General features: G+C 37.6%; 1 protein-coding gene across 1 annotated transcript in view; it reads left to right on the top strand.

Moving 5' to 3' along the window:
* Window positions 1–15465, top strand: part of LOC126091933 (transforming growth factor-beta-induced protein ig-h3-like) — a 134043-nt gene extending 118578 nt beyond the window's left edge. The window contains exons 12-15 of the mRNA XM_049907255.1: window positions 2038–2223; window positions 4964–5120; window positions 5210–5388; window positions 14916–15465. Coding sequence (XP_049763212.1) covers window positions 2038–2223; window positions 4964–5120; window positions 5210–5388; window positions 14916–15005 — 612 coding nt within the window. The 3' untranslated portion in view covers window positions 15006–15465. The remainder of the gene's footprint in view (window positions 1–2037; window positions 2224–4963; window positions 5121–5209; window positions 5389–14915) is intronic.
* The last annotated feature ends 293 nt before the right edge of the window (window positions 15466–15758 follow it).

Below are 15758 nucleotides of genomic sequence, written 5' to 3'. Positions count from 1 at the left end.
AATATTTCTTTGTAAATATTGAGTTTTACAGAAGCAGATTGAAACCATTAATTTTGTAAATATGATTTTATAATGATGTGAAGGCGCTTGTGATGCTATATTTATTAATTTTTTCCCATGAAAGAAATTAACAATTTTTGTGACAGCTTTGAACCATGTAAAATGGTCATCTTCAGGTCAGGAACAGTGCACAGGTCTTAGCCTTGTTATGGATCACACATTGTCACTCACACAGTGCGTGACAGTACACTGTCCTCAACAAGACTAAGACTGGCCATTTGATACGGTTGAAACTGGTAGTTTAAAAATTTAAATGTGAATGTGTCAAGAAGTAATTTTTGAACTTTTTAAAACATTGTATAACAAATGACCTCCTGATAGATGGGAATCGAAGCTGTAACTGGAATATAAATAATGTAAGGCACCCGGAAAATATGGCTGCTTTCAAAAATTTGATGAAACTGTTGTAAATACTTTGGGTAATAGAAGAAATTTCAAAAGAAATGAAGAATGTGCTCTTTTGCTATGCAAAGGTGGTAGAAAAGATGCTACTGATAATGCAGATACCTCATTCTGGCCCTTGCCTTGAGAGATTTTGTAATAACTCTTCATTCTACAATGCAGACTGAGCTTGATAACCAGCTGTATGAATATTAGACTGGGCCCAGAAAGGACATACAGGCATAGTACAGTTTTCCAGCTTAAAGTCGTCAGGCCAGAAGAGATTGATAATTCCATAGCATTCGAGGTGATATTATTTGGTGAACCATAATCCTAGCTAGAGTCCAACAAATATTAACAAGAACAAGAACATACTCCAAAAATATTTAGTCATAAAAAATGGCATTGAGACAGAGGTAGTGTTTCTTCACTCTTATTAATTTTGACATATCCCTAAAACACATCAATCTCTCTCAAACATTGTATTCTTATTTCTTCCACTGTCCTTCAAGAGAGCTACTACTGATGATATCACTGTTGATGGAAATTGAAGATAACATTCAAATTAATGTGTATTGGGTAAATAAGAACTGATTTCATTTGATTATGATCACCAGTTAGGTTGTTCATTTTTAAGATGATCCTGAAACAAATTCATACCCTGTGACATGTATCTTTAAATCCCAGTGTAAGCATCTCATTAAAGAATAGAGTACACAGACTCGGAGAACAAAAAGAAAAAAATAATAATAATGTGATGTATCTAAAAGACCGACACTGCACCTGTTACTGATTGGAAGTTAAATAGCTAGATGATATGTTCACACCCGGTATCCAATTCCTTTCTCCATGCTTCTCCAACTGGCCTAATTTTTTCCTCCAGTGATCTCACTGTCAATGAAATGCTTCACCCTCAATGCGGCATTGCTTCTAAGTTTCATTTTCCTAGCAGCAGTGACAATGGAACATTGACTGAAGATGGAAGTGACATTCAAGCTTTTACAATACACACAAATCTAGATGCATCTTTTTCCATGTATAATTAAGTTTCTTCTGTATCATAGTTAGTTATTGATAAATTCAACATTATTTGTATTTCATTTGATAAAATAGAAATACATGGGTTTACCTCCTGTCTGAGTTATCACAAGGAACTGTATGAGAGAAATGTCACTACCATGCAAAATCTGCTGACTATTGATAGAATGGTACACAGAAGAAATGTTAATCCCCTTCCTACTGATTGGATGAATGCTGGGAGAATGAATGTATGTCTTATTAAATCAAGATATTTTAAGGTGTAGCAAATTAAGCACAAAGAAGAGGCACAGAAAGGAGGGGGGGGGGGGGGGGGTTGGACTGACAACTATGTATTTTAATGCATCAATTACAGAAGAAGAGTGAAGAAGTGAAAATTCATTGATAAAGGTTTAAGCTTCTCACTGACAAAAGTTAACTGTTAGTTTGGCTTACAGCTTACATTTTTGTTTAATATAAAACAATACTGATGATAAAGGAAGAAGAAATATATGCTCACATGTCTGTACTAAAAATCAGTTTAGAATCATTGTTGTCTGATGATAAAACATATTTCAGATGCCACATTTCACATTGCTGGGGAAGCGAGCCACGGTTCAATGTGCACGCATAACAAACCTTGATGAACATGCATGTGGAGGACTGATTCACCAGGTGGACCGTCTTCTGGTACCACCTGCAGGTGATGCAGTACAGCTTCTTGAAGCTAGTGGAAATTTCAGCACATTTTTGAGACTACTGCAGGTATGTTTAGTAAATATTAAATTTATGATAACTTACAGTATATGAAGATGTTTTTATTTTTTGTAGTAGTGTGGTTATGCTGGTTGTGCCAGCTGAGGATGAACTGGAAACCTAAACTAAATTACTTAACAGTTGCTAGGAAATGAAGATTTCTCCACTTTTTTTCTATGTTGCAACAATGTATCTGTATCAAGTTAGATGTAGCAGACACCAAGCAAGTAGTCTGTTCCGATGCTTTGTTAGATGTAGTGAGTAATTCTGGTGCAGGATGGCTGAAATGTGAGGTCTGGGTGTTATCAAAGCATTGTCCATTGACTTAACATAAGAGAAAGTGTCACTACCATTGCGCATGTGAGAGAAAAGGCAAAAGGCATCATCTTACCACTAAAGAAGGGTGCTGTCCCACATTAACTGCTGTGCATGGCTTCCCTAAAGTTGCGGAAGATGCTCAGTAGGCTAAGAAGATATGACATTTGGTGGACAGGGTCATATCTGCTACTTGTATGCAGATTGCTTCATATCTTGATAATGCTTCAGATATCCACATTTTTTCCAAAACAGATATCCACATTTTTTTCCAAAACTGTTTCCCAACTGGACATAGGTAGAGCATATTGTTGAAAGCCTATGCAGAGTCATATTGAATGTTATAAATGGGACCTGTGTTATAGAGCTGGGGCAGTCTATATCAGAATTAGTAATATGCAAATGCCCATATGGTGTGTGATTCAGTGTATATAACATATCATACATATTTTTACCCTTCCTGTTCTATCTCTCAAAGAAAGATTATCTGTGTTCCATCTCCAGCATTGTTTAAATCCAATTTTTATGTAATTTTTTCGTGTTACCATTAGCAGAGATTATTATTGGAAGAATTAGTTCTTTGATTTATTAGAATTTTTATTAGATGTTTTAGGATAAAGCTCTCCACATCACCACATGACACCTTTCTTGTAGCATCTTCCATTGGAGTGCTAATTTTTGCACTAAATGCTTACCAACTGATGAAGTACCATCATATCATAACACTTTTCTAATCATGGCCTCTCATTTACACTACAGATTGATATGTAAAAGTCTTAAAGGACTGAAAATGACATTTATTTTAATTGTGAGCAGTAACAGTCCTGTCACATTTCCTTTATATGTGCCGGGTACTACTTTCCCTTATGACCGTGTTCTCCCAGTGGGAGTGAATGGGAACTGCTTGTTAAGAAGTCTTCAGTTTAGTTTTCAGTATAACTGTGGCATATTCCTATATCTATTTTTCCTGCATCCATTTGAAGAGATAATTAGGATCTTTGAACAAGCATTTTTTCAAGTATGGTATCATATTCCAGTGATGGATTTTTGTAGGACCAAATTCTTTGTGCTTTGTGACAATTCTGCAGGAAAATTATTGCTTTGAAATTCAGTGAATTTTTCTCTTCTACAGGTTTGTATTGATTTAGTTTAGCTTTTGTTTGTCAGCAAAGATTGACTTCATCTTAATCTGACATTATGTCTGCTTTAATAATCACAGTCCAATTCCTTTCTCCATGCTTCTGCAACTGGCCTAATTTTTTGCCTCCAGTGATCTCACTGTCAATGAAATGCTTCACTGTCAATGCGGCATTGCTTCTAAGTTTCATTATTCTAGCAGCAGTGACAACAGAAAATTGACTGAAAGAATTCAAAAGACGGAAGTGACATTCAAGCTTTTACAATACACACAAATCTAGACGCACCTTTTTCCATGTATAATTAAGTTTGAAAAAATGATTTTGGGTGATGCCTAGAGTGAGGATGGTGCAATACATGTTAAGACTGCCAAATCCATACTGGAATATTCTAGTTGTAGTAACTACGGAGGTGGCCATGAAGTCACACTGTGGCTGGTTATCATGGTCAGTGATAGTAAATACTGGCTATCATTGCAGCTGTATTGCACATAGTGGTAATGGAAGAATATGCTTGGCGTTGTGCTGCAATGGACATTGACTACATGCACAAGGATGACATACTTGCTACCCAAGAATACTTTCTATTGCTGAATATTGGAGAGCAAGGACAAGACTTCATCCTAATGGCTTGTAAATATAGCGAATCTGAACTGTACAGAGCAAGAATGGAATGCTGTCGGGGCCTGCAGAGGGTGTCAGGGTGCTAGCACTTCAGATAATTTGGGATTTAAAAATTACACTACAGAATTCTGGAACAGCTTTGTGGAAACTGAGTGAGATACACAAAGCACTCATTGTTGGCCTTACTTGCATTTGTTCAGTTGCACACATGGCTAACCTCAAAATTATTAGGATAACATTAGTAATTACCAAGAATTTACAGAGGAGAAACATTAATTTCTTATAATACATGGCGTAATTTTTCTTGGATTTTGAAGAATTTATTGTATAGATATGGAGGCTTACTCATTTTTAACTACAACATAATGAGCGTAAGTTGAATATTGTCTTTTGTCGTTTGCATTTGTTATTGAATTAAGCTCTAAATAAATATTTCTATTGTTATTGATAATTGCTGGCTCATTTATGTGCTCCAAGTTAGAAGCAGATGTTAAACAAGTCATATTTTAAATTTTGAGTAGTGTTAGTACTTTGCAAACATTAAACAAATAATTTTGGCTTACAAATTTGGTATTTTTTTAAGTGAAACATTTTGTTTGATTTATAATAATAGCAACTGAAATGTGTATTTCTTGTATATTGATAGCTAATTCAAGTATATCCCCATATTACAGGAAACTGGCCTGATATCTGAACTGAAAGAAAACAGTCCATTTACTCTCCTAGCACCATCAGATGAGGTTTTTGCTCGCATTCCAGAGCCACAGATGGACACACTGACATCAGACAAGGAGCTGCTAACTCATGTTCTACGCAAGCACATTTTACCAGGTATGTAGACCCTTTTGGGCAATTTTTGAGTGGCTGTCTCTGGGATGAATGGAAGTGAATGTGTGGTTAATTCCTTTTTTATTCCTCAGAGGTGCTTTGCTGCTCTGGAGTAAGTGTAGCTACATGGCCCTTCTCCAGTCGAGCAGAATCACTTGGTGGGCCTCTTCCCCTCCGCCGAGACTATGAGGGTCGCATTCATATGGGAGGAGCTGCCATTACCAGTTGTGATCATGTGTCCAATGATGGTGTGGTTCACTTTGTCAACAAGGTATGTAGGTTTTGTTGTATACAACCATTTTATGAAGGCTGATTACAATTTCACAGTCATGGGGAATACATAAAGGTAATCAGTCGTAAGTATATTGAAAGTATTGTTGTTATTTAGTGGTCCGTTCTATTCACTGATGGTTGTGGGAAAGAAGATTCTGATGTGAACCATTTGCTTGATAGCATTGCCTACCTTTCTCTTAGCAAATGACAGTCACATTAAGATAAAACTTAGTATGAGAAAGCTTGAAGGTTATTTTGATCCATTCTAGAAACTGTTTTTGTGTCACTAGCTTGCTATGTATTGTAGCCACTATGTTACACTCAATATTCACTAACAGATAACCTAAAAGAACGATAGGTCACACTGTTGTGATCCTCAACTGGGCCACAAAATTTGTCAGTCCTCAAACGAAACAATAATAGTTCTAGCCAAAATATTAATCTGAGCCACAAATAAATTACTCTGAGGTCATTCCAGAATAGAAGAATAAGTTCAAAGTACGATTTACCTGGATAGCATGTGTTTCGTAATCAAACTTCCATATAGGTAGGAGGTGATGGAAACCACAAGTTCAGTGATCATTGCACAAAACACACAGTAAATAGTTGTGTCAATGCAGAACCCACATGTACAGGCAAGTCAAAGAACAGTAGTTGAGGAAGCGACTGTCAGTAGGCATCTTACATTTGCCTGCTGTTTGATTAGCCTGCGATATTGGTTGTTTCTGCTGGAGTTGCCCTCACCGTGCACGTGTAATATTACACATACTGATACATTTGTATCATCCATTTGCATGTTCAGCAAAGTTACTAAATCCCTCTCATCTTGAATGAGGATGTAGAGCCAGTATCTGTCTGGTTAGTGTGTGGGAGGATGAGATGATAGAAATAGTCGTGAGGTAGATAATGTCCTGACGGGAGGCTCTGGGAAGATGTCTGGGACCAAAAGCTATGCTGGTGCTGGATCTAGTGTTTCTTGCTTAAACCTGGATATTTTTGGAAGCAGAGGCACTCGTTTGAGACATGGCATGGTAGGTGATTTAACTGTTGGTGAAGCCAGATTGACGTCAAAGAGTGCATCCCACAGTTCATGGGAAAGAAGGACCAGGTGGCCGTCTATTGGGACCTCGTTATACAGAGACTACAATGTGACTGTGTCGGTGGTATTGCTGGACTCCCTGATCAGGGAGGCCATTGACCTGGGTGCTGCTGCCACAGTTTGTGGCAGTGTCGATGCTATATCCGATATGTTATAGCCACCAACACCAGCTTGTGTCCCTGCTGTTCCATGGCCGACCCTGGATCCACCCCGAATGTATGTATTTACCCCAGAACTTGTTGTTGTTGTTGTTGTTGTTGTTGTTGTTGTTGTTGTTGTCATCAGTCCTGAGACTGGTTTGATGCAGCTCTCCATGCTACTCCATCCTGTGCAAGCTTCTTCATCTCCCAGTACCTACTGCAACCTACATCCTTCTGAATCTGCTTAGTGTATTCATCTCTTGGTCTCCCCCTACGATTTTTACCCTCCACGCTGCCCTCCAATATTAAATTGGTGATCCCTTGATGCCTCAGAACATGTCCTACCAACCGATCCCTTCTTCTGGTCAAGTTGTGCCACAAACTTCTCTTCTCCCCAATCCTATTCAATACTTCCTCATTAGTTATGTGATCTGCCCATCTAATCTTCAGCATTCTTCTGTAGCACCACATTTCGAAAGCTTCTATTCTCTTCTTGTCCAAACTATTTACCGTCCATGTTTCACTTCCATACATGGCTACACTCCATACAAATACTTTCAGAAATGACTTCCTGACACTTAAATCTATACTCGATGTTAACAAATTTCTCTTCTTCAGAAACGCTTTCCTTGCCATTGCCAGTCTACATTTTATATCCTCTCTACTTCGACCATCATCAGTTATTTTGCTCCCCAAATAGCAAAACTCCTTTACTACTTCAAGTGTCTCATTTCCTAATCTAATTCCCACAGCATCACCCGACTTAATTCGACTACATTCCATTATCCTCATTTTGCTTTTGTTGATGTTCATCTTATATCCTCCTTTCAAGACACTGTCCATTCCGTTCAACTGCTCTTCCAGGTCCTTTGCTGTTTCTGACAGAATTACAATGTCATCGGCAAACCTTAAGGTTTTTATTTCTTCTCCATGGATTTTAATACCTACTCCGAATTTTTCTTTTGCTTCCTTTACTGCTTGCTCAATATACAGATTGAATGGCATCGGGGAGAGGCTACAACCCTGTCTCACTCCCTTCCCAACCACTGCTTCCCTTCCATACCCCTTGACTCTTATAACTGCAATCTGCTTTCTGTACAAATTGTAAATAGCCTTTCGCTCCCTGTATTTTACCCCTGCCACCTTTAGAATTTGAAAGAGTATTCCAGTCAACATTGTCAAAAGCTTTCTCTAAGTCTACAAATGCTAGAAACGTAGGTTTGCCTTTCCTTAATCTTTTTTCTAAGATAAGTCGTAAGGTCAGTATTGCCTCACGTGTTCCAGTGTTTCTACGGAATCCAAACTGATCTTCCCCGAGGTCGGCTTCTACTAGTATTTCCATTCGTCTGTAAAGAATTCGTGTTAGTATTTTGCAGCTGTGGCTTCTTAAACTGATTGTTCGGTAATTTTCACATCTGTCAACACCTGCTTTCTTTGGGATTGGAATTATTATATTCTTCTTGAAGTCTGAGGGTATTTCACCTGTGTCGTACATCTTGCTCACCAGATGGTAGAGTTTTGTCAGGACTGGCTCTCCCAAGGCCGTCAGTAGTTCCAATGGAATGTTGTCTACTCCGGGGGCCTTGTTTCGACTCAGGTCTTTCAGTGCTCTGTCAAACTCTTCACGCAGTATCGTATCTCCCATTTCATCTTCATCTACATCCTCTTCCATTTCCATAATATTGTCCTCAAGTACATCGCCCTTGTATAGACCCTCTATATACTCCTTCCACCTTTCTGCTTTCTTTTCTTTGCTTAGAACTGGGTTTCCATCTGAGCTCTTGATGTTCATACAAGTGGTTCTCTTATCTCCAAAGGTCTCTTTAATTTTCCTGTAGGCAGTATCTATCTTACCCCTAGTGAGATAAGCCTCTACATCCTTACATTTGTCCTCTAGCCATCCCTGCTTAGCCATTTTGCACTTCCTGTCGATCTCATTTTTGAGACGTTTGTATTCCTTTTTGCCTGCTTCATTAACTGCATTTTTATATTTTCTCCTTTCATCAATTAAATTCAATATTTCTTCTGTTACCCACGGATTTCTAAGAGCCCTGGTCTTTTTACCTACTTGATCCTCTGCTGCCTTCACTACTTCATCCCTCAAAGCTACCCATTCTTCTTCTACTGTATTTCTTTCCCCCATTCCTGTCAATTGTGCCCTTATGCTCTCCCTAAAACTCTGTACAACCTCTGGTTCTTTCAGTTTATCCAGGTCCCATCTCCTTAAATTCCCACCTTTTTGCAGTTTCTTCAGTTTTAATCTACAGGTCATAACACAATAGATTGTGGTCAGAGTCCACATCTGCCCCTGGAAATGTCTTACAATTTAAAACCTGGTTCCTAAATCTCTGTCTTACCATTATATAATCTATCTGATACCTTTTAGTATCTCCAGGGTTCTTCCATGTATACAACCTTCTATCATGATTCTTAAACCAAGTGTTAGCTATAATTAAGTTGTGCTCTGTGCAAAATTCTACCAGGCGGCTTCCTCTTTCATTTCTTAGCCCCAATCCATATTCACCTACTACGTATCCTTTTCTCCCTTTTCCTACACTCGAATTCCAGTCACCCATGACTATTAAATTTTCGTCTCCCTTCACTATCTGAATAATTTCTTTTATATCATCATACATTTCTTCAATTTCTTCGTCATCTGCAGAGCTAGTTGGCATATAAACTTGTACTACTGTAGTAGGCGCGGGCTTCGTGTCTATCTTGGCCACAATAATGCGTTCACTATGCTGTTTGTAGTAGCTTACCAGCATTCCTATTTTCCTATTCATTATTAAACCTACTCCTGCATTACCCCTATTTGACTTTGTGTTTATAACCCTGTAGTCACCTGACCAGAAGTCTTGTTCCTCCTGCCACCGAACTTCACTAATTCCCACTATATCTAACTTTAACCTATCCATTTCCCTTTTTAAATTTTCTAACCTACCTGCCCGATTAAGGGATCTGACATTCCACGCTCCGATCCGTAGGACGCCAGTTTTCTTTCTTCTGATAACGACATCCTCTTGAGTAGTCCCCGCCCGGAGATCTGAATGGGGGACTATTTTACCTCCGGAATATTTTACCCAAGAGGACGCCATCATCATTTAATCATACAGTAAAGCTGCATGCCCTCGGGAAAAATTACGGCTGTAGTTTCCCCTTGCTTTCAGCCGTTCGCAGTACCAGCACAGCAACGCCGTTTTGGTTATTGTTACAAGGCCAGATTAGTCAATCATCCAGACTGTTGCCCTTGCAACTACTGAAAAGGCTGCTGCCCCTCTTCAGGAACCACACGTTTGTCTGGCCCCTCAACAGATACCCCTCCGTTGTGGTTGTACCTACGGTACGGCCATCTGTATCGCTGAGGCACGCAAGCCTCCCCACCAACGGCAAGGTCCATGGTTCATGGGGGGGGCAGAACTTATTATTTATTATTTATTATTTATTATTTATTATTTATTATTTATTATTTATTATTATTATTATTATTATTATTATTATTATTATTATTATTATTATTATTATTATTATGTTGCTTAATAAATTGATTTGGTCACAGGAGTTTCAGACATCCTGTGAGGATGCCCATAAAGGAGCACCTCTGGGCTTCAACCATTGATGGGTGTGGACCTCTAAGAAGACAGGATAGAGCTTAGCACAGAAGTTGATTTTATCTTCTGAAAAGCGTGATTACTCTTCAGACCATTGAAAAGAAAATTACGTTTTGTGGAAAGGATTTAGTGGGTCTGCTACTGAGGTTGTCTGGGGAATAAATTTCACATAGTGATTCACTTTTCTGAGAAATAATTGAAGGCTGTTGATCGATTTGGGTACAGACATATTTTGAATAATCTCTGCATCTTTTGTGGTGGGCTGAAGTGCTCTTCATTGAGAATACACCCTAACTGAGTAACCACTGACTGAAAGAAGGTGCATAAGCTACACACAAGTCCTCTGTGTGTAAGGACCACATAAACCAGGTGGTGATTGCACAAAACTTCAGCTGTTGTACAAACAGTAACTAGAATAGTATCAAGGGACTTTACACAAAGTGTGAATTCATGCAGTTGTCTGCTTAATAAAACTTTGTAATATGGTGCAGGCACTAACCATTTCAAAATGGTACTTATTAAAGCAATGCTTTCAGACTGGCATGTTCAAGACATAATATTTTATGTGAGTGTTCATCAGTATGTAACTGAAAATATGTATCTGTGAGATCTGTTTTGGAAAGCAGTTTACCTCCTGAAAGTTTTGAAAAAAGTTTGTCTGAATGAGTCAAGGGTTTGCTTTAAGATTTTATGACCAAAGAGAGCCCCCCAGAATTCCTGACTACCACTAATAATGACTCCCATTGACTAGAGGAAATGAGAGACAAAATCTGTTGTTCTAGTTAATCTAGCTCCATTTTAATCTCATCTGCAATGGCCAATGGAATAGTCAGGCTTTGCTAAATGTAGGGCATGCTGTTGGCTTTTGAGAGAATATGGGCCTGAAAATAAACTTGCTTATCCCAAAGCAGGTTCAAAAAGGGGTGCGAGGTCTGTAAAAATTATCTGTGGCAGCACAGGATACAGATGAACTTGAGGGAATGCACTGTATGATGTAATTAAAATCCAAAAGCGGAATATGAAGGGCAAAATATTTTTGACTGATGGATCCTGGCACAGTCAAAGTTGACAATGTTTGCGGACAACTGACTATAAGTGCCCATGAGTTTCTATAAGCATTCATGAATTTCACACATTATAGATGTGGCACTTCATGGTGGCTGCACGCCCATAATGTTAACTGCACTTACTGAGAGAGGGTGTACTCAACCTAAAGTATGTAGATTGGCTTATAACTGAGACTGGTGTGCCAGTATCAAAAATAAAAGTCATTGAAATGTTAATTTGCATCAGATGAGGCCACTGGCGGATGTCTGCTGTGGTAAAACTGTTCCACAGTGTGATCTTTGTGAAGACACTTATGACACTCATCTTCATAATGTGGACATTCCCATTTAGAATGCAAAGAAAAACAGCCCAGGCTATTCAGTAACAAAGGGTGTCATTGTGAGTGATGTCCAATAGATGCACTACATCATGAATTAAACTTTCCACATATACTATACCACACTCACATAATAATTTATATTTTCAACTCAACTCTTGCAGTTTCACAGTTCAAACGGAATAACTTACAGCTTCTGACTTGAGATGTTGTAAGAGTTATAGATTTACTGATACCACATGCAATTTTTTCGAAAAATACTCATAAAATAGAAAGAAAATGCCAGATAATGGCACAGAGAGGCTAACTCTTGAACCTACTGAGGATTTGTAGACAGAAAAAAGACTTTGTAATCTGGACATTTCACCTCACTTGCCTAAAGATGTTGCATGAGGCATTACTGATATACTTCCCAGTCCTTTTGAGTTTCATTAAATGGCTGGAGAGCTGGGATAGCTGCTAGCAACTGTGACTACTGCAATGACGAAACAGTTAAGTGCATGATCAAGTACAATTAATGCTGCTGCTGTTCCTGTTCCTCTGAATGAATTAAGAGCTCAATCAGGTTCTGTTGCTGCTATTGTGTGTTGTGACTGCTGTTGCTACCAAAGGTCAGTAAATCTGGCATCCATGGTAGATCTTGGTGAACCAAAACTGCGACTGCCTTCTTGTGAAGGTTGGGACCCTCACTTCAGGTCACGATGTTTTTGAACATAAGTAACTTGTGTGACAACGATGGAAATTATCAATTAGTCATGAATCAAACAAAAATAGTTCGTTGTGAAATATTCATCTGAGCATCAAAGAAACTGAAACGGTCTACAGAAGAGAGTGCCAACTGCCAGTAGCATATTTCAAGTTATTGTGTGTTAGGAGTTAGATTAAATGGAAAGACAAGAACAAAGATGCAGTAAGATGAAGCAATTTGTATAGCAGACAGAGATTTTTATTGGCGCCCAGGGAACTACTTGTCCCCAGTATGTAGTGCATCTAAAACACAACAGACAACACAATCACTAAACTGAAGGTCAGCACGTTGACATGTATTTCATAATCTGTATGGGCAAGAGGTGGTGGAAAGTACAAGTATAGTATTCATATCACAAAAACACAGGAAACAGTCCAGATGTGTCAGATAGCAGCAACTGAGGAAGGGACCACCACCGCATAGTCTTACATTTGCTTGCTGTGGAAGCTCATGTGACTGGCCTGCAAGAATGGCTTTGTTTTGCTGCACACACCTTCAATGAATGTGTGCAACATTACACATATTAGGACTGTTCAAAAAATTCCAGAACTATGTCCACAAAATTTACCTTTTACTTAATGTTCATGGCCTCCTTCGAGATACTCTCCTCCAAAATAGATACACTGCTTCCAATGCCTTTCCACTTCCAGAATCAGTCTTGGTATGCCTCTTGCTGGATTTGTGAAGCACCGTCTGTGAATTTTCTTTTATCACATCTATTGTTGCAAATCTTTGTCCTTTCAATGGGGTTTTCATCCTTGGAAATAAAAAAAGGATCACAGGGGCCAGGTATGGAGTGATTTCATTTTTTGTGCAATGGTCATGCACCAACAGGGATGAATGTGTGGGTGTATTATAGTGATGCAAGAGGCATGAATTGTCTCGTCACATTTCAGGCCATTTCCTTCTCACTTTTTCTCACAGGTGTTGCAACACGTCCCAAGAGTACCATTGATTAACAGTTTTTGACTGTGGCACAAATTCATTATGAACGAATCAGTCAAAGAAAACTATCAGCATGGCTTTGACATTTGACCTGACTTGTCAAGCATTACAAGCCTTTGTCACTGTCTTTTTTTTCTCATAAAGTGGGGTACACGCTGAAGCAGGCATCAATATTCATTGCAACTGAAGGAAAGTGCATTGTGTTTTAGAAACTCTTAGAAACATATATTAAATACATCACAGTAGGAGTACTAAGAATGCTACACACTGAGTACGTTTGGTAGATTATTGAGAAAGTGCAAAGTAAGCAGGATTTGAGATTGGAGAACACTAAAATATGGCTTAGATCTGTGATGAGAATAATTGGAAATTGGAATTTGAAAAGATATAATTTATCTTTGTATCAACAATGTTATCTATTCCATGTCAGGCTTGGTAGTCTTATGATGAAAATGTATTCCTTGGAACCAAAAGATCGTCGGATTGAATCCCAGTTGGATGATAGAATATTTCAGTCTGCTTTTAATGTAGCCATCATCTCAATGCTGTGAAGAGTTACTAGGATTCAACATTAAACTGTAGATACTATTTCCCCGATAGGATTACTGAGACAGGTTAGAGACACGCAAATCACGAAAGTCAATTCTGACTGGAAGACTTGGATCCGCCTGTTTAATCATTATTATTATTATTATTATTATTATTATTATTATTATTATTATTATTATTAGCATCATCCCTTTGATGGGCAAACTAAGTGCCATGTGCTAGCTTCAATTCCATGTTTATTGCTCATTTGTTCCATTCCTTCCTGTCTCCTGGCCTTTTCAGACCAGTTTCTTTTTCTCTCTTCTACCCTGGAGTGTGTATATGTTCTTGAAGTGGATGTAAATGTCCAAAAAATACCAGTCTCCATTTCTGGTTACTTTTGATATGTTTTCTGTGTTTCAATAAATGGTGTCATAAAATACACAATTTCCAACCTTACCTAGTTTTTTGTGAGCATAATGTTTTCCTAATGATTTGTCTTTCTTGTATTTCTAATTTACCTAAATGTTAGTTTAATGCTAGACATTTTGGTTGCACTACTGTATTATAATGCCTTATTTTTGCATTTTTAGACTTTTAGAACAAAAAGTTTTTGGTTATGCTATATGCCTTCCCATTCTATGTAGCCTTTCCTCTGTAGCAGGTTTTTCCAAACCATTTTCTTGGATAATGTCCCAAAGATATTTAAATTTTTAAAAGTTTTCAATTTGGCTAATGTCTGTTTTCAGAAATTTTGTTGTATTTTTAAAAGTTTTCTGCACAGAAATTCTTAAGCTGGCCCTGCTTGCTATTTATTCTAAAAGATTACTTTGTGTTACAGCAGATGTAACATTTTTCAGAAAGTATAGCAAAGTCATCTACAAATGTGAAACAATTTATTCCATTTTTTTCTCCTCTTCCCAACTTGATTGGTGATATCTTACCCTTCATTCAGTTTTTCATTCCAAATTCTCACTATTTTTGTATAACAGATTATTATTATTATTTTCCATTATCAAAACAACTATGCCACTTTATTATGTTAAAGTTTTCATGACTGTTTGTTGCAGGTGATGATGCCATCAAACCCCAAATATAGGAGAGTTATTGGCCACCGATCCAGGAATCCTAATGTAGAAGTATTCCTTTATGGTCTCTAGTTTCATTTGCAGAAGCTACAACTGTATTTACAATGCTTATGTTTGTCACTTTTTATTTTCCTAGTTTGAAGATGAAAAAAAGAGGACAAAATCTTTGTAATAGTGTGTTAAGTTATAAGAAATGTACTGACATATCAGAGCAGTATTGTACTGCAAAAGTCACATTGTGACTAAAGACTGGATACAATTTTTTGTTTGTTTTCATTGTTTGTAATCATCTCAGATCCAGAGTAGTTTCTGATACATGATTACCATATTTTTAGAAGCTGTATTAGTGACAATGGCACACTAATTTGTATTAGGCTTTCTTTCAAAAGCAAAAACAAGGCCTTTACACAAAAATATTATTCCTGTTGGTTGTTTTATGAAGCTACGATCTTTAGCAATTATTTATTCTTGAATGCACATGTTACAACACTTTTGTACTGAAATTTGTGAAAATAAAGTTAATTAAAAATGATTTTGTAGTCCAATCATTTAATGCGTGAAATAAGAAGAAATGAAATATGATCAATGAGATTGTTGGTCTTTCCCTAGAAGCTTTGAATTTCAAGGTATCATTGCCAGCTGATGTTATAGAAAATAATGTTAAGAATGGGTTATGATCTAACAAAGTTATAGGAAAGTAAATTGGTATTATTTTTATTTTATTGCTGGGGATAGGTAAATTAAATACATTAGTTATGTACATGTATTTTCATCAAATGCCTGCCTCATATCATACCAGTAGAGGTTAATCACTTCTTTTATAAA

This window comes from Schistocerca cancellata, chromosome 7, assembly GCF_023864275.1.
Source record: "Schistocerca cancellata isolate TAMUIC-IGC-003103 chromosome 7, iqSchCanc2.1, whole genome shotgun sequence".
Taxonomy (NCBI): Eukaryota; Metazoa; Arthropoda; class Insecta; order Orthoptera; family Acrididae; genus Schistocerca; species Schistocerca cancellata.
Note: the sequence above shows the minus strand (reverse complement) of the source record. Positions and strands in the feature narration are given on the sequence as shown.